At 36.6% G+C, this 26532-nt stretch overlaps 1 protein-coding gene across 2 annotated transcripts in view; it reads left to right on the forward strand.

The window, feature by feature from the left end:
• Positions 1–26532, forward strand: part of Rb1 (RB transcriptional corepressor 1) — a 121372-nt gene that overhangs the window by 50865 nt on the left and 43975 nt on the right. For both annotated transcript variants that reach the window (XM_051195389.1, XM_051195390.1), the window contains exons 10-17: positions 2485–2594; positions 3447–3524; positions 6246–6333; positions 8523–8639; positions 10235–10291; positions 10375–10406; positions 10488–10564; positions 11901–12097. In XM_051195389.1, coding sequence (XP_051051346.1) covers positions 2485–2594; positions 3447–3524; positions 6246–6333; positions 8523–8639; positions 10235–10291; positions 10375–10406; positions 10488–10564; positions 11901–12097 — 756 coding nt within the window. The remainder of the gene's footprint in view (positions 1–2484; positions 2595–3446; positions 3525–6245; positions 6334–8522; positions 8640–10234; positions 10292–10374; positions 10407–10487; positions 10565–11900; positions 12098–26532) is intronic.

The raw sequence follows: 26532 nt of genomic DNA on the forward strand, positions 1-26532 counted from the left end.
TACATTTTCTCTTAAAGGAAGGTTAAGCAAACAGTTTGAGTACACAGTAGGCTAATAGTCTTAATTCATAAGTGACCTCAATGCCTTGGCTGTGAGGTCCAGCAAAAGTTCCATTCTCTTAGAACATAAGTGATAGTTTCAGAATATTGCATTACCACACAAAAAGACAAAGAAGGATAATATTGGGTATTTTGTTTGTTTGTTTGTTTGTTTGTTTGAGACAGGGTTTCTCTATGTTGCCCTGGATGTCCTGAAAATCATTCCATAGCCCTGGCAGGACTGAAACTCAGAGATCCCCACCCATCTTTGCCTCCTGGATGCTGTGATTAAAGACCTGTGCCACCACTGCCCAGTTGTGTATTGGGTTCTCTCTCTCTCTCTCTCTCTCTCTCTCTCTCTCTCTCTCTCCCTCCCTCCTCCCCTCCCTCCCTCCCTCTCTCCCTCTCTCCCTCCCTCCCTCCGTCTCTCTCTCTCTCTCTCTCTCTCTCTCTCTCTCTCTCTCTCTCTCTCTCTCTCTCTCTCTCTCTCTCTACTTGTAGCTCTTATTCTTTCTTAGACTTTCCAGCCTTAGTTTGGCTTATTTCTAGTCAGCTTGTCATAAATTATTTGCCTCTGGACTTTTACCTTTCACTATTTCTGTAATCTTTTCTTTCCTTCTTATTTCATGTCTGGCTGGGTGGCTGGCCCCTGGCATTGTCTCCTCCTTTTCTCCATTCTCCTTCTCTTTTTCTCCTTCTATTTTTTCTCTTTACCTGGCAGCCTCACCTATTACCTCTTCTGCCTAGCTTTTAGCCATTCAGTTCTTTATTAGGCCAATCAATCAGGTATTTTAGATAAGCAAAGCAACTCAGCTTTACAGAGTTAAACAAATACAACATAAAACAACACAGCACAGTTAGGCAGTGATGGCACATGCCTTTAATCCCAGCACTCGGGAGGCAGAGGCAGGCAGATCTCTGAGTTCTAGGCCAGCCTGATCTATAGAGCTAGTTCCAGGACAGCCAGAGCTGTTACACAGAGAAAACCTGTCCAGAGAGAAAGAGGGAGGGAGGGAGGGAGGGAGGGGAAGGGGGTAGCATATCTTTGCATTATTAGACAAACCACAGTATAAACAAATGTAACACATCTTCAAATAACATTCCATAACACAGTTGAGACCTGGTCTTTTAGTATACTTATTTCTACCTTAGGCATGAGAAACCTGCTGTTCTGAACTCTGAAGAGTGTTAACATTTAGGATAATCCCTCACCCCTTTATATAGGGTTAGTTTCTATGGATACCTTAAGAGAGAATTTACATTTTCAATATTGCACATATAATTGCCAGTCAGATGGTTGCTAATTTGTGTTTCTCTAAGGTAGGGCAGGATTGATGACTAATCTTAGCTATGCATTAATAACTGTTCTTCCAAGTTTGCCTATGTAGGCAAACATACAATTTGCATGCTTTTTATAATACGGTTTTAGTTCCTTCAGATTAAACATTGGCTTTGAAAGCCACAGAAAGGGCTAGGCAGTGTGGCTTAATGATAGAGTGACTCCCTAAGCATGTAACATGTCCTGGGTTCTATCTATAGCCCTGGACCAACAAACCAAACCAGGCAGAAGACACTTCAGCAGTTAAGGGCTTGATTTAGTGGTAGAATGTGTGTAATATGTGCAAGAATCTTGGTTCTTCCCTAAGGCCAGAAGGGAAAAAAAATCACAGAGGACTGTTTAACACTTGGTTTAAAATCATTGTTACAATAATAGATCAGAGACAATAAATTGTTTATAGATTTTAGCAATTGAAAATGTATGATCGAAAGTAAATTGTAAAATTATGTTAATTGGGTGTTTTAGTTACTTTTCTGTTGTCATGACAAAAACACCATGACCAAGAAAATTAACAAAAGAAAATGTTTCATCTGGGTCTCACAGTTCCAGAGGGTTAGAGTCCCTGATCATTCTGTGGGGGGGGGGGGGGCATGGCAGCAGGCAGGCACAGCCCCAGAGTAGTAGCATATATCTGGATCCAAAAGAAGGAAGCAGAGAGAGCTAACAGGGAATAGTGTGTGACTTAAAACCTCAGAGCCCACCCCAAGTGACACACCTCCTCTAACAAGGCCACACCTCCTAATCCTTCCCAGTTTACCAACTGGAAGCCAAGCATTAAAGCATATGATTTTATAGAGGCCACTTATTCAAACCGTGACATTGGGATACTTACTTGGGCTAATTCTTTTGTCAAAGATAGTAAACTAAAAAAGAGGTAGAGTGAACCAAGAGGTAGAGCTACATTAAATTCTAATACCTGTAGTATATACATAATAAAACAGTAAAAAATGAAGTTTAATTTGTAATAGTCTAAAGTTCATTTTGGACAGGTCTTATTTTGAATGTGGACTCAGTATGTGTTTTAAAATTAAGTGTATATTGTATATAGGATGTGTATCCTAAGAGATAAAACACAAAAAGAATAATTGCCAATTTCTTTCTTTTGAGGTTGAAAGTCTCTCTAAACGCTACGAAGAACTTTATCTTAAAAACAAAGATTTAGATGCAAGACTATTTTTGGATCATGATAAAACACTTCAGACTGATCCTATAGACAGGTATTATAATAACAAATTTTAAATATTGTCATGCTTTTTAATCTAGATTACATATATTATTAATTACCCAAATATATTACATAATTTTTATTAACTTAGAGATTTTTTAAACATCTTGCATAACATTATTCTTAAATGTCTTCTTGGTACTCTAAGCATACAATTTATTAACAAATAGAGACTTTGTGTGAATTATGTACTATAGCAATTTTCTGTGTTTCATTCATTTCTTTTTTGGTAATCTAGATAATTTTTAAAATATATACCAAAAGAAAATGATTGAACTAATTAGTTTACTCAAGTCCTGTCTCCTTCATTTCATCCTTTTTATCTATGGTTGCCTTGTTGATATTAAAACATTTTTTTGAAGAAGAATATTCTCCTGAGTAAGATTCTTAAGATAGGAAATGGCTGAGAGTATTACAGTTTTTGACTGGTCATCTGTAAAGCTAATTTGACTCTTTATAAAGAATTATTTTACTGTGAAATGAAAATAATATATTTAATTTAAAATTAAATATAGTAAAATGTTTTTAGTTTTATCTAAGTAGAAATAAATTCTTGGACAGCATAGTGTACTGAAAAATGTGAGCTGTGGTGTTTTAAGACCCCGCACAGCTTGGCTGTTAACACCACCAGCCAGAAAACATCTTCCACTTTCCAGAGTGTTAAAGGCAATGTTTGCTGTAAACCTGTGGAAGGAGAGCCGTGCTTAAGACTGATGGTGGAAAAAGTCATCCAAGCAGTACTTAAATTATTAATAATTATTATTTATTACTAATCAATAACTGCTTTTTGACCCCTAAACACAAATTCAAAATTTCAGTATGAGTTATTTTATCTATCATTTAGTTTTGAAACAGAGAGAACACCGCGAAAAAACAACCCCGATGAAGAGGCAAATGTGGTTACTCCACACACTCCAGTTAGGTATGCATTTTCCTCATTCCAGCTTTCATTATAATCGTTTATTAAGTGCTGTACTAGTGTTTCAGACTTGTTTGACTTTGTATTTGCACGTGTAAATATTTTATGACTTGCTTAGGTTACAACTATTACTTGGATATATATGGAACATTATATATATATGGAACATAACCCAAAATGTATGTTCCATCTTTTTGCATAACTTAGAGTTATTTTTATGTCCCTTCCTTACTCATATCCCACTTTAGAATCTATTATGAGATCTGGCTGAATGCTCCAAGTATTTCCTCTATTTCTGTCTACTCTCGCCACCTTTATGCAATACTATAATCTGTCTCTTGTATTTGTGCAGTAGCTGTCTGATCCTGTCCTTCATTTCTTGCGATTGTAACTTTCCCTATCAATAAAACTCTTCTCCACAGAGTTCCCAAATAATATTCTATGAATATAAATCAAATCATGTGTGTTGACTGCTACTCAAACCTTCTGATTACTTCTAGTTGCATTTGGAATACCAAGCAAATATCTTAACAATTCCCAAGACCTTGCATGACCAGGTTTCTGTTGCATGGCCGACTTCATTTTTGTTCTTGGTTACTTTGTTTTGGACACATACCGGTCTTCTTTCAGTTTTTGAACTGTCAGCCCTTTTGTACCTGAAAGTCCTCATACTTGGTATTCTCTATTGAAATTCTTCTCATAATGGCCTGCTAACTACTCTTCCTTTATGTTCAAAATATAACTATAAATCTATTTACATGCTTATGTATACCAACAGTAGCCTTCAGATTGCTTTCCATATCTTGGCTTTTCTGCTCACAGTTTTAGTAATTAAATGTACTCACTTTTACACCAGCATAGCAGTACACTTATGGTCAAGTTAATGAAGTATTATAGATTATATGAAATTATATTTCAACTGATTTTTACTGAGTGGTAGTATTTTATGTAGAGGCATTAAAATGTGTCACAGCATAATGTGTCTGAGAATTATCAGCTCTTCTGTATTGATTGTAAGGTGAGGGAATGTAACAGCAGAAATAGAAGATACATATTAGTATGCCATCCTCACATATTTTACCTGATGCATGATGTGGACTGTATTTAAATGGATGATAAACACAAGTAATGATAAAAATAGATTTGATTTCTCAGATAAGTGAGAGGGAATCAAATCCAATGTTTTTTACATGCTAGACAGCACTACAAACACCCTAAACATTATCATTGAGCTACATCAAGTTATTTTTTATAACTTTGCATATCAGTGGTTCATGGGGGAAGATTGAGTACAGAACAGGTTAGGAACAAAGCTGTCAGGGTATCTTAGTACTTATATACCAGGGTGCAAGTTAGAATAACCTGAGGAACTCTCTTCATTCTACATGCCTTTCATTCATAGTGAGTGAAAGTCTCTGGACTGACCTATTGGAGTAGTTCGGCTGAGACATTCCAATGAGATGAACCAAATGAATAGTGGTGGGAATGAAGCAGGAGGAACAGGTTTGATAAATGTGATAGATTCATTTTTGGCATATCATTTTTACAGCATTTATATAGATGTCTAGGAAGCAGCCAGATGTAAAGCACCCATAGATCAGGGAGTTATCAGGGCAAGTTAAAAACATAAAAATACATGCATCTGCCCAAAGACAGGAATAGATCATAAGGGTTAACCTTTGAGGAATGTTGTCACGGGAACTGGAGAGGAGTTAGGCTGCAATGAGCTGGTATGGCTAGGGAGGTTAGAGCATAAAGCTGAGAATCTGAAGGAAGGTGCTATGATCAAGAAAGAATAAGTGTTTGAGCCAATTGCTTCAAGGAAGCCTGCAATCTTTTGTTTTTAATATTTGGTTATTTGTGGCACTAATCATTATGACTTGGATTTATCTGTAGTAGCTCTAGAAAATTTTGTTAAAATTGAAGTGTAGAGAAGCCTAGCTGAGAACCTGACATATTTTGTATTATATTTAAATCACCCTTCCAGCCCTAAACAATCTGTGATTCTTTGCATCCTTATGCAGTGTCTCAAACATCCTGCTACTACAATACTGGAACACTTATCTTTATTATATACTACGCACAAATGTAGTGTATAATATAGAATTATGGAGGTCCCGAGAGACTGGGCAAGTTTTGTGCTTTAGCAAAAGTGACTTTTAAGATTATTCAGGACTTTACTACTCTTTCTGAAAGGTCTGTGTAAAGAAGGCTCTTTCAATTCTTCACTCGAATTTCTGAATATCTTGCTGCCTTTATTTAAAAGTGTGCAATATTTAAAGACCAGCATGGTAGTCCTTTCTTGTATTGGAGAGTGGAGAATTAATATTTAATTGTAATATGTTCTTGAAAGTGTAGCATTTTGATGCCATGTTACCTATTTATATAATATGAAGGCATATTTTCTTGAAAAATTCATTACTTTGACAAATATTTCTCTATCAATAGTGATAACTTAGTTTTATTAATAAACACACTAGTTCCATAATTATACTTATTGATCATATTTTTCTGAAAGATTTAAGTAAAATGTAATAATTTTAAACTGAAACTTGGTAAAGGGTTTTTATTTTATTTAAATAAAGTCTTATTTTAGGGAACTTCTTCAAGATAAATTGGATAAACAGTGTGTTAAAAGATGTGCTTAAGTGATAGTTGTGTTTCATTTTTTTCTTTAAGTTTTTTTCCTTTGTTGCTTAATGCTTCTCCATGTGTGTTTTTTAGGACTGTTATGAATACTATCCAACAGTTAATGGTGATTTTAAATTCTGCAAGTGATCAACCATCAGAAAATCTGATTTCCTATTTCAATGTAAGCCATATATAAAATCATTTTTGTGATATCTTAAAAGAAATATGAAATTAGAAACCTAAGTACTAAGTGTACTTTAAAACACCTATATTTCATCTACCATGTATTTATTTGGCATTTTATTGTTGCTTTTTGAACTTCTTCATATTTGATGATTATTTTATTTAAATATTCTTAGTTTTATGTTTTCTTATGTTTATTATTTTCCTTTCAGCTTAGACATTCGCCTCTGAGACACTTTCTTTTTCTGTCTCCTCTCTCTTTTCTCTGTCTTCTTGTCTCTCTGTCTCTCTCATTCACTATGCAGCCATTTCTGGCCTCACACTGGATACAGAACCCAGCCTGCCTCTGCTTCTCCAATGATGAGATGGAACGCGTGTGCCACCACACCCCACTTTTCTTTCTCCCTTTTCCTTTTGTTCTCATTTCTTTTTATTCCTTCATCTATGGTATATGGACCTATCTGCATGTGTGTATGTTTGTGAAGGCGAGAGATAACCATCTGGTATCTTCTATAACTCTTCATTTTTAAAGACAGAATCTCTCAGAGCTCGGGGAGTCCCAGGATTGGATCCTCTTGCCTCTACCTCCTTCCCACTCTGAGATGACAGGTGTATCCTGCCACTTCAGGCTGTTTGTGTGGGATCCAAGCTTAGGTTCTCATGCCTATGTAACAAGCACTTTACCCATTCAGCCATCTTGGTCATCCATCTTTTCTTTCTCTCGTTTTGACTGCTGCTCAGTATGTATGCTTTTTCTTATTTTTAAGTTAGCATACAACATAATGAGTACTAATATGTCAAATTCATACATATGCTTCATTCTATATTGTAATTTATCTACCTCCTCAAGTCTCCTTGCTGCACCCCTTCCCATTAATCCCCAGTTCTGCTTTCATGTTGTATGCTTTCCATTGTCTCTCTACCCATTTCCCCTTCCCTTAAAATTCCTTCCTTTCCCATCATGGTCTCCTTTCTCCTTTCATACCCCACCCCCAGTTTAAATCTAGATTCTACATGAGAGCAAGCAAAGGACACAAATGGGTTTCCTGAGTCTAGCTTACTTTGTTTGTTGTAATGATCATCAGTTGCATCCATTTTTTTTATAGCTGAATAAAATTCCATTGTGTCTGTGATAGACATCTATGTTGGGTTCATTTCCTAGCACTGGCACTTTCTGTAATGCATCACACTACTTAGTGAAGGACATCATATTCTGATGCGTTTTAATTACCAAAGTTGACATATTCATACTCCACATAATACTGTATTGCACTTGTAACTATTCTCCTGGCTTGTGTACCTGAAAATACAGATAACGATTTGCATAAATCTTCATTCCCTTAAAGCACATTTAATTAGAACATGAAACCAAATTCAAATATTACTTTTGTTTCCTCATTAGCTTTTAGGTTACATACATTGTAAAGTAAAACTGCCCCCTTTGTTTTATAGAGATTTTTAAAAAAAAAAAATTTATTTTAAGTATATGGGCTTTTTGCCTGCTTGTATTTTTTTATGTGCCACATGCATGCAGTACCTGAAGAGGCCAGAAGAGGGTACTGGATTTCCTGGGACTGGTGATACAGAGAGTTGTTGTAAGCCTCTATTGAATGCTGGGGTCACTGTTAATCACTGAGCATCTCTCCAGCCCCCTAAAGCAGTTGTTAACTATGAGGACACTTAATGAGAACATATGATAGATGGAAAGTCTACTAAATCTTTTGTCTGTAGCCTTTATTTGTTTAAAATATTTTCTTCAACCTGTTGGTCATGACCCCTTTGAGGGTTGCATATCAGATGTCCTGAATATCAAATATTTGCATTGTGATTCATAACAGTACCAAATTACAGTCATGAAGTAACAATACAATAATATTATGGTTGGGGGAGTCACCGCAACATGAGGAACTGTATTAAAGGGTCACAGCATTAGGAAGGTTGAAAACCACTGGTTTAAAACTTTAGATAACAATATAGTTTCATTACATTGAATAATTTTGGATTTAACATAAATGGATTTCTTGTTGGCTGGTTATATTCTGTATTGTCAATTATTTTGTTATAGTGGAAATGTTTACTTGCTTTTACAAATAAGCAACAGATCCAAGTCATTTACTGTGAAAGAGAAAAATGTCAATTCTGGTCAAATAGTAGTCTCAATATTTATTACTGTTTATATTTCTTAAGAATTGCACAGTGAATCCAAAAGAAAATATTCTGAAAAGAGTGAAGGATGTTGGACACATCTTTAAAGAGAAGTTTGCTAATGCCGTGGGGCAGGGGTGTGTTGACATTGGAGTACAGGTAACTTGAGCTCACATCTGTTAATGCTTCAGTAAAGAAATCATATGTTTATGGTATGGCTTGAGAAGTATATGAAGCCACTGGCAGTGGGACCAAGATATAACTATAATGTATGAACTAACTTTATAGAGCCCATTCTCTATGGAGAGATACCTTGCCCAGCCTAGATATGGGCTGGGGGCTCATGGTCCTGCCTCAGTGAGGTGATAGGACAGACTGAGTTGACATCCTAGGGGAGGCCTTACCCTCTATGAGGAGTGGATGGGATGTGGGATGGGGGGAGGAGGGAAGAGTGGGAAAAGAAGAGGGAGGGGGAACTGGGATAGCAATATAAAAAATAGAAAGAAATAAATAGAAAGAAATCATCTGTTTATACAGTCTGTGCTGTGGGAGTATTTCTGTAGTAATATAAGCTAATGGCAGGGCAATATCCCAGCTGTTGTGTTTGCTGATACTTATGGGAAACTGTAGGTGAAATCCATCTTCAGCCCGGTATACAAAACAAAAACTAATATGCTAATTATAGATAAAATAAGAAAAAATAAAATCTATGAATGTATGAATAAGATTACATTATACTACCAATTGTCAGTGTTATTATTGAGCAACACTATTTGGACTGAGTTACAGCCTGGGTTTGTACATGTCTCTGCTGTTTATGAGCTGTGCAGTCTTGAACATGTTTAAGTTCTGAGACTGCTTGTGGATGTGGCTCACTTTGTTAAGTAGCATTAGGGTAACATGTAAAATTAAGTCTAAATATTGTAATCTACTATACATATTTATTCCAGTATGGTGAGGTTAAACCAGCATGACCCTTTAGGGGTTGGGGAGGGACATCAAACGACCTATTCACAGGGGTCACCTAAGTTCAGAAAACACAGATAATATTATTCATAACAGTAGCAAAATTACAGTTATGAAATAGCAACAAAAATAATTTGTGGTTAGAGGTCACCAGAGTATGAGGAACCAATTTAAAGTTTGTAGCATTAGGAAGATTGAGAACCACAGGTTTAAATATTATACTTAAATAGTTTTGAGTGCATGTACCATTTACGGTTTTGTTTAAAGAAGTATTGTTTGTGTGTGTAATTCAGACACCTATATTTTAATTTATGGGAATTAATTATTGTTTTAAAACATTTACTAATTAGATTACTAACTAGGTTTTTTGTTTGTTTGGTTTTGGTTTTGGTTTTTGGTCTGTGCTAGTGTTACTGATTTTTACAGACAGAAGCTATCCTTTTAATCGTAGCCATTTCAAAATGTTCTGCATCACCAAAAGGGCTATATTAGATGTGTAAAGTGCTTAAAATAGTATTGGGCATATTTCTCTGAAAGCAAGTGACATAGGCTGAAACAATAGAGGGACATCATCATTCCTAGACATACTATTCTGGTTAATTGATTGGGAGCGCTAACCACTAGTTTATGTTCAGCCTTGGACTTTAAACAAATTAGCCTTTATTATCTCTTGCTAACCATGTTCCTAGAAGGGGTAGTGTGTTTCAAGAAAAGACTTTGACAAAAATTAGTTAAGTTTCTGATTTTCTAAACAATAAAATCTTGTTATTTTTCCCTTTTGTTTGTAGCGATATAAACTTGGGGTCCGATTGTATTATCGTGTGATGGAATCCATGCTTAAATCGGTAAGTTAAAGAGAATAAACTAGAAAAAGATTCAATTCTATCATAAAGTTTCAATTAAACTTTTAAAAAAATATCTGTTTTAGGAAGAAGAACGTTTATCCATTCAGAATTTTAGGTAAATATTTTCTAGTTTTTATAAAACAATTTCTTTTTATAAAAACCACATTTAAAATCATTCATTCTTTTTCCCTTTTAGCAAACTCCTAAATGACAACATCTTTCATATGTCTTTATTGGCCTGTGCTCTTGAAGTTGTAATGGCTACATACAGCAGTAAGTTAAGTTCTAATAAATAAGTACTGTAACTTAAAGTACTTAAGTTACATTGTGGGTTCTTTGTTGATTTGTTTTTGTTTCATTTTGTGTATATATCTGTGTGGGGAAAAGAAAAAGTCATATTGTAGATCAGTATAAACTGAACACTGTCTTTGGCTGTTACAGCCAATCATTTCAGGTCATCTGGGGCGGGGGTTAGAATTTTATGAGGCTTCTGCTCTGAGCATATTGAATCCAGGAAAGGTAGCTACTGAAACTGCTGCTACAAAGGCTGTGAACCTGTAAAGTGCCGCAGGAATGTTGACCAACAGCTAGCTGGTGCTTGTAGGCATCACTGTTAGGTCTCCATGCTCAGGAGACCAAAAGCAGGAATTCACTAGAAACTGGATACTTAGTAATTGGTTGCTGTTTTATAATAGCTATGAAAATGTAATGACTGTTGAAAATAATAGAATAAAAGCCAATAACTTTTAAAATATAATTTGAAAAATACATTACTTTACAAATGTTGTAAATAGTAAAAAGTTTTACTTGCAGAAACAAAAGAGGAACAGTCATCTAAAGATTCATCTTCACAATAAGAGAAGTTAAATTAGTAATCTTTGAAACTGAACCCTCATAAATAACAACAGCAGGCACATTTTTAAGAGAGATCATTTTCCAAAAATGTTAGCAAAGCCCCTTTCCCATTTCTTTTTTGCAGTGTTGAGAACTGAACCCAGGGTAGAGACTAGGCACTGTTTTTAAGATAGGATCTCTCTAGGCCTTGAACTCATTCGGTACCCTAACCAGGTCTTGAACTTGTAATTCCCCTGCCTCAGCCACTTGAGTATCTGGCATTATAGGCTTGCAGTGCCAGACGTGAGGCAGGTTCTCACTGTGTAGTGCTGGCTATCCTGGAACTCACTCTTTAGACCAGGCTGGCCTCTGCCTCCAGAGTGCAGGGAATAAAGGCGTGTGCCACCATGGCCGGGATAATTAGCAAAACCTTAAAAGCATCATTAGTCTTCGCAACCCAGCAGTCATGGTAGTTAAAATGGATGTAGTAAAGGATACCTGCCTGGATATTAGTAAAGGCCATGTGCACCTGTACAAATTTGATAAAATGATGATTCCTACTGCTAAGAAAAATGTGTGCATGTACACTTAAAATTTGGATGCCTATTTCTTGAGAATCTGTAGACCACAGAATAATAAATATCCACTTTAAGTAAGAAATGCTTACCCATTTTCTGTGTTTTGAGTCTATATGATAAGAATAAGATCTTCCAAATCTTATCAGTTCATTCCTTAACATTTCATATTGACACATTTTTTCCCCCTCTTACTTTAGGAAGTACATCACAGAATCTTGATTCTGGAACAGATTTGTCCTTCCCGTGGATTCTGAATGTACTTAATTTAAAAGCCTTTGATTTTTACAAAGTGATTGAAAGTTTTATCAAAGTGGAAACCAACTTGACAAGAGAAATGATAAAACATTTAGAAAGATGTGAGCATCGAATCATGGAATCCCTTGCATGGCTTTCAGTAAGTGACTAGTAAATAACTGAAGGTATTTCTGTGTACATGGCTAGCTACCTGTTAGAGAGAAGTTACTTATTTAATGAATGAGACCTGTTCAGCCTACAAATCAAGTGGATATGAGATGGATCTTGTGTGTGTGTGTGTGCGTGTGTGCGTGTGCACGCACTTATAAGTGTGAATCCAGGTGTTTTTCTGCCGTGGATACCGCCAAGCCAGCTGCCTGCTGAGCTTCTTAGACCGTCCAGTGCATTTGTTTAGGAACAAGTTTTCACAAAGTTGGCACATTAAAGTTGAACTCTTAAAAAAACTTATTGAGGTAATATATTTAAAATCTAAGTATTAATGTGATAATATAAATGTTAACACTTTTCAACAAAATTAAAAGTCTGGGATTATTTATGTAATTTTTTTCTGTCTTAACTGATCATTTTGTCCTAATCTTAAAGATAATAATGCAAAGTTCACACTATTATTTAATAGTAGGTATTGTTTTATAGCATTATAGGAGTGGAAACTATATGCTCTAGGCATTTTAGTTATAACGTATAAGCTACTGATAAAGTTTTTGTTTTAATAAAGGAAGCATTTCCTATGTAGTAATTATAAGGTAGGCCCCTAAAATATTGTTATGTTCTTCAAGTCTACTTTATTGGATTATACTTTGTAATTCACCAGATTTGTAGATTTTAAAATAATAATTTAAACTTGTTGCATGCTAAGCATATTTAGTTTGAATGTTAATATGAAATGAATTTCAAGTTTTGGAGCATTTCCAGTTTGGGGTTTTTGGATTAGGACTGCTCAGCCAGTCTATGCAAATGCTTTTATTTGTTGTTAATGTCTGAATTTTATATCACATTTTAAATTATAACATTATGTAATTGGTAGTGGATAATTTTGTGAAGATAACTTCACAAATATGATATTGTGTATTTTTCCTGTGAGAATGATGGTCATTATGTTAGAAAGTATATCACTTATACTTGCGCTTTCACAGACTTTAAAAAAACTGAAACATATGTGTACACATACACACACACACACACACACACACAGGAAAATATAAGTTTCAGGTGATAGTTGGATGGATTTTTCATAAATTGATTGTGCCTGTGTAATGAATAGCCAGCTCAAGACCCACAGCAACTTTTCATACACTTTTGATTTTGTGTCTCTAAAAAATTATCTCATTAACACTGAAACCTGGTGGGATTGTATTCACATTGTGTTGTTGACTGGGGGGGGGGAATTAAATGAAGTAATAATTATTTTCATTCCCCCCTAAAATATGTGTACATGAGTGTGTATACTGGGGATTGAACCAAGATCATATAACCTCTCATTTGGTCCAGCTCCATTCTGTGCTTGTAGTTTTCCTTAGCTAATATCCTATGGTCCAAGCATCTGCAACATTCTCTGGTCTCCATGGCAATGTAGGTTTCACTTTCACAGCCTCATATATTAGCCTGTCAGGGTCTGCCAGGTATTAAAAATAAATGACAATATGGGAGATGTTTTAAATCATAGCAGATCTGTTATGACTCCAAAAACAGTTAAGGTATTATCAGTTTATTTTTTAATTATTTGTTTTTATTTTATGTACACTGGTGTTTTGCCTTCTTGTATGTCTGTGAGAGGGTGTTGGATCCCCTGGAACAGGAGGTACAGACAGTTGTGAGCTGTCATGTGGGTGCTGGGAATTGAACCCCAGTCCTCTGGAAGAGCAGCCAATGTTCTTAACTGCTGAGCCATCTCTTCATTCAGCCTGTTTATTTTTAATGTGGGTTTTTTATTTATTTATACTTTATCTGTATTACTGTTTCTTTGCATGCATGCATCTATATATATGTACCACATGCATGCCTGTTGGATCCCCTGAAACTGGGATAGTTGAGAGCGACCATGTGGGTGCTAGGAATCAAACTCAGGTCCTCTGCAAGAGCACCAAGTGTTCTTAACTGCTGAGTCCAAGAATTTTCTATTTAATTTATACAGTCACATTTATTTCTATTAATACATGAGCTTTGAAAGGGTTTTCTCTGCCCTTTTATTTACCATATTTTAATGTTTCTCTTTGCTTTTTGTGGTTACATTATACCTGCAGTCATGCTTCCTTTACAGTCTTACTGTGTTTATTACTAGACACTCATTATCTTTATATCTCATTAGGTGACTTAATATGACACCTAATTTTTTTTAAAAAAAAAAAGCACTAAAAACAGTATGTGGCATTGTGTTATCAGTTGTAGCAGTTAATTATATAGGGGCAGGGAGGGGTCAACTTATAATGAAATTTGGGTTTCTGGTTTGTGTAACCAAGTGGATGGTAGTATCATTTTAAGAAAATAGCCTGGATTGAATGTAATTTTCTTGAGGAAAAATAATTTTTATTACATTGAGTTTGAAATAATTAGAGGCCATTCAAATTGAGGGGGTCAGTGGGATATATGTGTTGAGCTTAGGAAAGCATGTTAGGCTAGGAATATGGATTTGAGATCTGCCACACATATATAATAATCATATTTTTTGGCAAAATATTGTGCTGGTCAGTTTGGTAAGCACCTCTTAGAATGTCATTACATTTTTAAAAACTAGTCATCACATTCTCATACTAGTCTATCAAATGGTGATGTTCTAGATGAGGAAATGAACCCCTAGAGAATCTTGGTATATTTCCCCAGACCATACAAGCTGCGTGTCAGAGCTGCTGTGTGAATCCTCATGTGCTTTGTCCAAAACTAAGGTACTACACTTTGGAGAATAGGTAATATCATCTAAAGTGAGACAAGGCTACAGATAGAACCCTGAGGAGTGTTAACTTTGAAAGGATGCACAGCAAAGAGAAAAGTTTGCCTCCAAAAGAAAGTGAAATAGAGCAGCTGAAGAGAGAGAACAAACACCATGAAGAGGGGGTTCAAAGTCTGAAGGATATGATAGAAGCAGCCGCCAGAAAACTAAAGATTCTGGCAACAAGAAAGACTGTGGCGATGAGGATGAGTCATGAACAAGAGACAGAGAAGTGGTAGCAGTGACTAAGAGTGCAGAGAGCAGGAGTAACACACCACCGTGGCAGTGCCAGCCCTGGAAAGATTGTCTTTTAAAATAGAAGAGAGACCTAAATGTTGTGGGAAGAATCACTACCAGTGTTTTCTATTGCTAGGAAACAGTTTAGTGCAAATGGTTATCTTATTTTGCTCATGATTATTGTGAGACAGGCTTTGAGAATAGGGTACTTACTCTCTGAAACTGTGGGATCAATAGCTTGGGGCAGGTTGATCTGCTTCCAAGCTTCTCTTTGCTGTCTAAACTAGACTTTACTGTCACTCACACTTGCTTCTTCCTTTCTCCTTTCCACACCCCCATCTTGCCCTGTGACCCTAATATGAAAGCTATGCTTCCTCGAGCATTTTGGTTTTAGGGTAGGCACACTTCTGATATAGAAGCTGGGTTCCAAATGACTTCTAAGAGGACCATATCTGGAAATCCTTCTGCTGGTCACAACAGTCACAGTGGACCAGGCAGTGGTGGCACACACTTCAATCTCAGAAGTCAAGAGGCAGAAGCACTTGGATCCCTGTGTTTGAGGCCAGTGTGTTCTACAAACTCAGGTCAGCTAGGATTGCATAGAAAAACCCTTCTCAAACAAACAAACAAACAAACCAACAAAAATAGTCACAATGGTTGCTAGATTGAGGGGACAGGGAAATAGATGCCACCTCCTGTTTAAGCAGAGACAAGTCCACATTTCAAAATACTGTGGCAAGTAAGGTATTTGTGGTGTATAGTGGCATGAAATTGATGAAGTCTCAAATTAATAGTTTTTCAATTTTTTATTTTTCTCATAAAATGGAGGTGAGGTTATTTACTGGGGGGTGAAGTGTCATTTAAAAGTTGGAGGAGACTGGTTGTGGTTTAACAATAGTTACTGTGGGACCTGTTGGAGAGAGAAACTGGTGAAGGATACAAGAATTGCTCTATAGAATTTTAGGCAATTTTGAGGGCAGAAACTATGCATCTGTTGTTCCACCACAGTTCTGTATGATGGCACTTTTCCCCCAGAATCATCCTGTAGCCATTCGTAAGATTAGAAAATGTGAGTTATGAGGTGCAATCAGGCATTAGAATATAGCTAAGTAGGCACAATAGAGCAGTATTGGGGATGTTGGCCAGAGAGTGATGAGGATTAAGATTTGAAGTTTTAATTGCATGGAACCTAATGAAAGAGATTTCAATTAGCCAGAATTTTTAGTGATGTCTGAAGTGACAGTGTGATGGGCAGAGATATGAGAAATTTCAGTTTTAATGTTAAGAAACAGAGATTTTTGTATTCACAGAAATAATCTTGGGAGAGTATAGGTTGAACAGGGGACATGAGACCCTACGAGGAAAAGACTCAGGAACTAAGAGTCTGAGAAAGGGTGATACATGCCACCCAGGACATGTAGCAAGGAGAAATGTGAACAAGGGGCTAAAATTTCAGTGCAGAGGGGCTAGAAGGGCAGAGGCTAAAGACCTTGAAAAGAATTGTAAAGTTCTTTGACCAAGTTGCTGATCAGTCTGCTATGAAAAAAACATCCATCTGGTGATACACCTTGCAAAACAACTGCCCTTGTGTTAATAAACCTGCTTCAGTTTCCTTTTCTTAACATTACATGGCTCCCTCCTCCTTCAACTTTTAACTTATTTGTGTCTTTATGCTTAAAGTGACTACAAGGCAATAAATTGCTGGGCCTTGGTTTCATTGTCACTCAATTAGATGATACTCTGTGCTTGAGACAATTGAAATGTTTGATTTCCCTCTCTCTTTCCCTTTCCCTTTCTCCTTCTCCATGTTTCCTTCCCCCACTTCTCTCTGTTTTTGATTCTTTTTTTGAGACAGAGTCTTCTGAAGCTTAGTTTGCCTTGGAATCATTATGCAAAACTCCAAAGCAGTCCATGTTCAGCTTCTGGAAGTTTTATATCTATCACGACTGTTGATATGGTTGAGACTAAATTCTCTTGGTGTTTGTTTTCTCGTCTGTCTTTTTGTTCATTTTCCTTTTCTCGACCTTTTTTTTTTCTTTTTGCATTAAATATTTTAATCCATTTTATCTTTTCTTTAGGCTCACTACTTACACTCCTGTATTTTAATTTATAATTGGTTGCTTTAAGATTTATAATGTGTTGCCTTAATTTCTCAGTCTATCTTTGAATATCACGTTACAACTTTCCATGTAGTATAAGGACAATGAAGCCAGGTATAGCAGGACACAGTCCCTTGCTTCTCTGGAGGCTGAGACAGGAAGATTGCTTCGGTCTAGGAGTTTAAGACCAGCCTGGGCAGCAGAGTGAACTCTTGTCTTAAACTAACAAATAAATAAATAAACAAAAAGAAGGGAGGCAGAGAAGGATGGGAGAAAAAACAGAACAGTATACTTACAGTTTGTCACTGCCGACTTTGGTGCTGTTATTGTAATATGTATTATTCTACCAGAAGTTATAAAAATAATGCATTGGTATAACTTGTTATATATTCCCTTCTTTCTTTCTTTTCTATTTATTTACTTAGTGATAAAGTCTCACTGTCAAGCCCTAGGCGACATAGGTTGCTGTATGGGCCAGGCTATCCTCAATCTCACAGACATTTACCTGCCTCTAGAGTGCTTGGGTTAAAAAAAAGAAAGAAAGAAAAACATGTGGCACCATGTGAAGCCCATCAATTACCTTTTAGAGAAAGAGAGAAAATAAGATAAAATTAAAAATGCATCTTCATTTCTTTACATGTTTTTCTTTTTGGTCTTCAATTTTTATGTAGATTCAGATTTTTATCTGATTTATTTTCCTTCTGTCTCTAAGAGCTTTTTATTCATTCATTAATTCATTTAAATTTTTTGTATACAGGTCTATCTAGGAGGTCTGTTGCAACTTTTGTATGTCTGGAAAAACAGGTCACTTCATGCTTGGAAGCTATTTGACCAAGCATCGGAATCTAGGTTACAGCTTTCTTTTCCTGTGTAAAGGAGCTGCTCCACTGTCTTTGGGTTTGTTCTTCCTGAAGCCACTGTGCTTGTTTTCCTGGTGTAGAAGACTTCTCTTTCTGGCTGCTTGTCAGATATTCTCCCTATCATTGGTCCTAACCAGTTTTCCCATAGTGTGCCTCATTACAATTTCTTTGGTTTGGGTATGTGGGCATGTAGATTTTGCCACATTTGTAAAATTGGGCCATTATACTTCAAGATATTTTTATTGACCTCTCCACCTATTCTTTTGGGGTTCCACTCTTATTGATTAATATAAAGTTTCTTGGGGTTATTCTGCAGCTCACTGCTGCTTACTCCTCTTTTAAAGGATTGCCTTGTGGATTTTGTGTATTTCATTTTAGGTGGTTTCTATAGCTGCACCTTCAAACTTAGGGAATTTTCTTCTAATGTGTTTGATCTGCTGTTAATTCTATGTTCATATTAGATACTATATTTTTCAACTCTAGAAATTTTTACTTTGATTCCTTTTATATATCTTTAATAGATTTATGCTCCTTTGCCTTCTTGAACACATGGAACATAGGTACTAAAATGTTTAAAACATCTTCCCTCTAATTCTAATGTCTGTTTCTATTTAGATGTGTTTCTTTTGACTGATACTCTCTTTTCTAAACCACCTTTTTTTTTTTTTTTTTTTTTTTTTTTTTTGGCCTCTTGTTATTTTTTTTTTTTTTTAAACTAGGTGTTAAATATTGTGAATTTTGCTTTACTGGGTTCTGACTATTTTCATACTCTTTTTAATATTCTTGAGTTGTACTTTGGGACACATTTAAATTTCTTATAAATAGTTTGATTTAAAGAACAAAAAACAAACAAAACCCTCTACCTCCCCTACTTTTCTGTTTTGTTTTCCTTCTGACTCCAGGAACTTTCTGTTCACTCAAACGTCAGTCTTTATATCTAAAATTTTCTCTACTGTCCAAGCAATGTTCTCTTGAGTACTGTGCCTACTGCTCATAGATGGATTGAAAGTTTGTCCACTGTGGCTGGTAGAAATTAGAGTCTGGGACCGTCCCTCACAGCAGGGCTCTGCTCCTCCCAGTGGTCCCTTTTCAGTGCTGGGTAATTATCTCATGGATGTGTACTGCTTGTGACCTAGCTCAAGTGGGTCTTCACAGACCTCTGAGCTCTCTGTCCTGTTAATTATGTCACCTCAATATTGTTGGTTTCTTTGTTGGGGACCAGTGGGTTCCATATCCCTTTTTTCCTATGTTGTGGCCTGGAATGATGATGACTCAACATGTGTTTTGAGTCTTTGTCCTGTTGTTTAATATTTCAAAACTATTGTTTTACTTATTTTGTTTAGTTTTGTAGTTGTTAAAAAAGAAAATCTGGTTCTTGTTTCTTCATCAGGGCTGTCAGTTTCTAAATACAATTTCATGATTGGTGTGTATGTGTGTGTGTTTGTAAATCCATGAGAATCCATGAGTATTTGGGGCATTTTTCCTGTTTTCCTGCTATTCTGGAATACTGCTTACTCTGTGGGGACACTGAAGTGCTAGTAGTTTATTATTTCCTCTTAAGACATTTTAGCAAATCACAAGAAAGTTGTTTCCTGTAACTATGGTTAAACATGGCTGATTCATTACTTTGGATTCAGTCAGTCACTAAACACAAGCAAGTTTTTTCATGTAGTTACACTAATTTTGACAAGTATATTCTTACACACAAAAAGTTAAATCTTTTTCTTCATTTGTTTTCCCAAATGTTAGACAGAGGATAATGTTACACACAAGTATTGTGGCAGTAAGTGACTCAGGCTTTTTGAGTCCTAGTTTGGTGGCAAACTCATAAACAGATTTTTAAGATGCTTTGGTATCCTTTTGAAATGTCAGACTTCTAGGGAGTGCACACAAAAGGGAGAAAAGCCTGTGGCTCTGTAAAAGCCAAGGAAGGATCTGATGAATCATTAACCTCCAGAGCACTCTGCACAAAGGTGTGAGCTCTCCCTGAGACAATGGGCTGGCTCTTTTTTTTTTTTTTTTCTTTTAAAGTTACAGTTCAGAAAGAATTATGTCTTACAGGAAGACAATTGTATTGTAGGATAATGATTATTGAGTTAACTAGTTTTTAAAAATATGGGTTTGAACAGTGAAACAATGTAGGCCATACAGTTATATAATAACAAGGCAATTATTATAAAAATTTATTGTGTTCATTTTTTTATCCTAAAAACCAGTTCTTTATGAAAACATATCTAAGACAACCTTTCTTACCATGATCCAGTTTATCCTTAATGTCATACTTTCCATTTTCACAATTAACTAGTATGTTCCTGGACGATATTTCGTTCTATTCAGAATACAGTTTTGATATTGGCTGATAAGGATTCTGGAGTGTTTCAAGTTCTTGTGTCTCTAAAAAATAGATACTAAGCAGGAGTCCATGGTTGCAGCAGAAAACAGTTTATCAAGAGAGTATGTATTTAAGGACTGGAGGCAAGGGCTTGGAAGCAAGCTGGAGCAAAGAGAAAAGTGTAACAAGTTGGTGGTGGTCCTGCTGTGTAAAATGTTTGGGGCTTTCATGTTACCTTGGGGTGGGCTCTTGGCTCATTTCATAACGTGAGCTTTTCCATGCGTTCTCTATTATAATGTCATTCTACAATCAACTTCATATGTTGCTGGTGTGATCAGCACCTAGAATCTATCCCAGGAGAGTGGGGGTTTAGTATGATAATGAGTTCTGGGTTACTCTCAGAAACCTTTACCAATGGCACTGGTAGCTTTAGCTGGCCTGGAGTGGGGGAGGGGGTCATTGCTTTCTTGGCCTTTTCCCTTTTATGCTTGATATGAGAACTTCTGGGACTTCACCCTCTGCCCTATTATTTTGTGTCACATTTGCTTCCTAATATCTCTGCTTTTCCATTAGTTTGAATTTTTTCCCAAACATTTATCCCTTCATCATACATAGAGTACTATGATTTCTCAGAAAACACTTTACTATATCTCTTACATGTTTAATTATTTAAATATTTGGGTTCAGCATTATTTGTCACTATTGAATGTGAATCCATATTCTTTTGAATTACCTCATAGTTTATAAGTGAGTGAAGAAACAACCTTTTTTTTAAGATAATACAGAAGTCTCATTTCCCATTCTTCTTTAGTTCCATTCTCCTTAGTTCTTTCTGGATAGTACGTGACACTTTCCACGTCAGCTATTTTGAAAGAACTGTAATTGCCCAAGTGAAATAAATACATGAAAAATAGCCCCAAGCCTCCAAGGAGCTTGTGATCTAGTGGAGAAGTCAATTACTGTGCTGCGCTTTGGAAAAAAAAGAAAAAAAAAAATGGCCAAGAGTCAAAATAGTAATCACACATGGATGAGGAAAGGCTTGCAACAGATTAGGAATGTGCAATGATGGATGAATATGAAAGTGGTCCTAAAAGTTATGTTACACCCAGCACTCAAATGCTGCAGCATAGGTTGTCTTATGAGTCCCAGGTATGCCTGGGCTACAGAGGGAGGCCATCCATGTCTTAGAAACAAACAAAAATTATACAAAGAAATCCTTCCCCAAATCACTCTTTATAAAAATGAAAAAACTAGCTCTATTAGTAAAGAAGGTATTTTATGAAAGAGGATACACCAGGTAACTTTATATACTAGCTTTTTGTAGTTACCTAGCGGTGGTGGGTGGAGTTGGGTGGACTCTTGAAGTAGAATACACATTTCCTTTCTTTAGCAAAGCATATTTTAGTACTTTTGCTTTTGAGCCCAAAACACCATTATAAATATTATTATGTTAATATACTGGAGTCTTCATTTGCTTCTTAAGAATATTACGGTTTTAAATTTGTTGGGGTTTTTTTTTGTTTTTTTTAGATTTTTTTTTGTTTATTATATATGTTAATGTTTGCTTGTGTGTGTGTGTTGTGTGCCTGGTGCCTGTGGAGGTCAGAAGAAGACATCAGATTCTCTGGAATTGAAATTATGGATGTTATGAGCCACCATGTTGGTGCTGGGAACTTAACCGGGAACTTAACTTCTACACGAACATCCAGTGCTCTGAACTATTGAGCCATTTCTGTAGCCCCAGATGTTACACTTTTTTACCCAGTGCTTTCACCGACTTGTCTTCTTTTCTCACCGGTGGGTTGTTACTTATCACTATTTTGTTGTCTTATTGTTACTAGAATTCTGGGGCTCGAAACATGAGCTCTGGAAGCCCCAACAAGCTACACTTGGTCACTTTTTTTTCCAGTAAACTAATAAGAGACAAATAATAGTAAAACAAAAGAAAGATAAAAATTCTGTGTGGCACTTTGGGAAGAGGAACATATGGGGCTCAGTTACTGCCAAGCCCATCTTTAGGTCCAAGAGGCATGCCTAACTCAGCAGTCTTCAAGGTGTGATCCTCTTCATCAACTTTGTCTATGCTTAAGTTGTCAGAACTATGGACAGTTTCTTTCAGGAAGACAAGTTCCTCTTGCTGCTGGCACAGTGATTGAAACTTTCCCTTCCTTGAGCCTGGGTTTCCAAGGAAAATTTTAATTTGGAATCCATTTTTCAATAGTTTGATAGTCAGAGAGATGCATGAGTGTCTGTCTTTAGAATATCTCTTTTTTCCCTGACATTTATATTACCAGTCTATAGGAAGTTTGCCTTTAAGCCAGGCAGTCACCTTTAATCCCAGCACTCAAGATGCAGAGGCAGGTGGATCTCTATGAGTTGAAGGCCAGCCTGGTGTACAGCATGAATTCCAAGATAGCCAGTGCAACATGAAGAAACCTGTCTTGAAACCCCACCCCTCCAAAAAGAAGTTGCCTTTAGCTTGCTATCCTAAGCTAAATTACTAATGTACTAATGTACATACCATTTGTTCTCTAAGATATGTAGCGTAATTTTTCCATGTTTTCTTGGTAGTGCATTTCAAACTTTAATGTACATAGAAACCGTCTGGAGATCTTTGAAAATACAGATTCTTCTCATGGAGGTCCAGGTGGGTCAAGACTCAGAATTCCCAGCAAATGCCTCCTGCTATTCATCCCTAGGTCACCCTCTAGGGTAGTAACACCCTCTTTCCTCTGTTCCTCCTTCCCTTCTTCCCTCCCTCCCTTCTAATTTTGTTTTTTTATTATTTTGGGTTTTTTTGTTTGTTTGTTTGTTTGGTTGGTTGGTTGGTTGGTTGGTTTTTTGAGACAGGGTTTCTCTGTGACTATCCTGGTTGTCGTGGAACCCTCTCTGTAGACCAGGCCAGCCTTGATCGCAGAGATCTGCCTGCCTCTGCTTCCAGAATGCTGGGATTAAAGGTATGCACACCACCTCCCAGCTCTGACTATGGTTTTAAACATAAACTCTTTTCTGTGTCTAAATTTTTGCTCAAGTGATTTCTAGTACTTGACCCTAAGTCCATTCTTTCCTAATGTGTTTGTCTCTTTTAGCACACCGGCACTGTGAAATTTCTGGAGTTTACTGTGGGGAAGTATCTATGATTCATCTATTTATCTTGTCCTTTCTCCACCACACCATCCAAACAATATATATTACCCAACCTTTTAGTTTGTGAATTGGCTCACAGTAATAAACAAATTAACAAATAAACAAACATCCAAGGCTGGGTATGGTGGTGCACACTTTTTGTCCCAGCACTCAGGAGTCAGGAGCAAGCAACATTTAAGAATCCAATTCAAGGCCAACCTGGTCACTATAGTGAGTTTCAAAACAATATAATGTAGCAAGATCCTGTCTCAAAAATAAAAATTAGCTAACTGATAATCAATCTAGCTGTTTAATAATGCATTTTAAGCAATGCTTGGGGGGGAACCCATCAGCCACATTACTTTGGAATTTCCTTGATGCCCCCACTGCATGAAATAGGATGTAGGAACAATAAGAGGCCATGTGCACAGGCACTGTAAAAGTGTGCCTATGTGTGTAAATTCATTTACTTCTTAGGGTTTATGAAATAGGAGCTCCTGCTTTCATAGGTGAAGAACCCAAGGCACAGAGTAATTGGGAAACAGGACCTGAAGCTGTGGCTGTGGTCTCCCAGCCTCTGTGTAGCCTTTCCACATGATTGGTCACATGACGATTAGAATGTGGGCTGACGTGATAGATTTTTTTTCCTTGTATGCCTCTGTTTGCCTCTTGGTCTGTTGCTGTTTCCAGCACAGGCGTCTTGCCTTTGGCTTGCTGGACCTAATTTACTCTTCATGGGATCCTTGGAGAGTAAACCCTGCTGTCACTAGTTTATACCTAAAGCTTTCCAAGTAGATCATAGCTCAGTATAGCAGGTTTTCTGTCCTGTAAATGGAGATATACTAACCTCCTAGAGCTGTTGTGAGGGATAATGAGTAAGCATTTGTGCAGGATATTGAGAAACCTCATACTTAATTGTGATTTCCTTTGTTTTATACTTTTCCTCGCCTATGCAGTGATTTCTTAAGAAAGGAAACTGGGGAGACAGCAGTCTGGGACTCTTTATCCTAGCTTATTCCCCATTTTGAGAACTTTACCCCCTCTCTGCCTCCTCCACCCTGTGGCCTTCTTCAAATAGTAAATATCCAGGGGGGAAAGGTCAGTGAGTCCAGCTTTGTTTCATGTGGCCACTCTTGGCTGTTACATGGCAGTTGGAATTTATTATATTGCTCTGCTTATGATTCATGTCAGTAATTACCGCAGGGCAGTGCTAGTTCACTGTTCAAGTACAAACGGGACAAGTGACAGCAACTGTAGAATGGCCGAGAAGTATCTTTGGTCCTTCACCCGTGGGACAGAAGTATAATTTAGAACATGAATATGGGTTACACAGTCCTGAAATCTTCAGGTTCAGCTTGCCATTTCTTGACTAGTACAGTGAGGATAGAGTTCTGGATGTGCAGTAAAAAGAGAAATGCCTTATGCAACATTCATCTTAACTGGGTGGTCTCTGGATTTTTCCAGCAGAGTAAGAGGCAACTGTGAGTAAGAGGCAATAAAATGAGGCGGTTGTTGTAAAACAGCACAGCTTCTGACACTTCTCTTTTCTGAACACTTACAACCTGGTTTTCCCTCTGTACCATTACAGTCCCCTCTCTTTGACATGTGTGTTTATGGCCCTTGCATATATGTCCTTTAAATTTACTTAATGGTTTTTAATATTTTCTAATTTTGTTCAAAATGACCAAATATCAGAACTTGTTTTGTTTTGCTTTCCCTGTATTGCTAGAAGTGATAGATTTAAAACATGTGGGTTGGAGACACAGCTCAGTGAGTAAAGGCACTTACCTCCAAGCCTGACAGCTTGAGTTCAGTCCCCACCCACATAATGGAAAAGAAAATCAACTTCCACAGATTGTCTTCTGATCTCTTTAAGTATATCCTGGTGTGTACATGCTCTCCGCACACCCCAACACAAACAAATCTAATTTAAAAGTTAAAAACCAACCAAACAAACAACGGTGGTAATGAAGTGTAGAACAAAGTACATAGGTTTGTTTCTAACTCTTCTGGATTTTTTAGTAATTATTATTGCTAAATTTTAGGTGATTTTGTTTTTGTTTGTTTGCTTTATCTTACATTAAAATACAACAGAGGAGCTAGGCATGATGGTGTACATTCATAGCCGAAGCATTTAGAAGGCAGAAGCAGCAGAGTATGGAGTTGCAGACTAGCCACTGCTATGTTGAAGTCAAGGGCTGGACACAGAGCACAAGATAGAACACTTGCTTCACCTGCCCAAGCCCCCAGGTTTGTTTCTTAGCTTGGAAAAAGAAAAAAACAAGAGGATCATATAAAACAATTTCTCTATAAGATTTTATTATACTGTTTCTTGTTTTCTTTTTTTAAAATTGAACAGATTATTGTTTTTTTTAAGTCACTTATTTTTGGAACTGTAATACTTGGTCACTGTTATCATTATGCTCTTAGCATATTTTAAGATAATTTGCCTGGGATTTTTTACTTTTCATATTAAGAAATGCTAGTTTTTAAATTAATGTTTTGATTTTTTTTTTCTGTAAGCATTGAAAGGAGAATAGCAGAGGAAGGACCAAGGATAGAAATCACTGGATTCATTTGTGCCTGAAAATAGTCTTTACTTTATCTTTCCAGATTGGACATTTGTAGCACTGTGTGCTTATGGAGCACTACCAGGCTCATCTGAATTCAGACGTTTAACAAACTCTCTGGAAAGCAAACTTTGCCACAGTTAAGTTCAAAGGAAAAGTGAATGGCTCAGTGCTGAGGGGCCTGCTGAAGGTCATGGACACCACATGCAAATGTGCTCGCCTTGGCCTTTGCAACCTTCTTTTTCTCCTTTAAAAAAAAAAAATTATGTTGTTTTTGTTTTATTCAGTAGCTAAGATTTTACTGAATTATATGTGTTTTAGTCTTTTTTGATCTGAAGAAGTCCCAGGAACCAGCACATAAAGTATAGCCCAATTTTGAAACCAGTCATTTTAGCCACCAGCAGAAATTACATGAGTGACGTTTCCA

This window comes from Phodopus roborovskii, unplaced genomic scaffold (genome assembly GCF_943737965.1).
Source record: "Phodopus roborovskii unplaced genomic scaffold, PHOROB, whole genome shotgun sequence".
In the NCBI taxonomy this organism is placed as follows: Eukaryota; Metazoa; Chordata; class Mammalia; order Rodentia; family Cricetidae; genus Phodopus; species Phodopus roborovskii.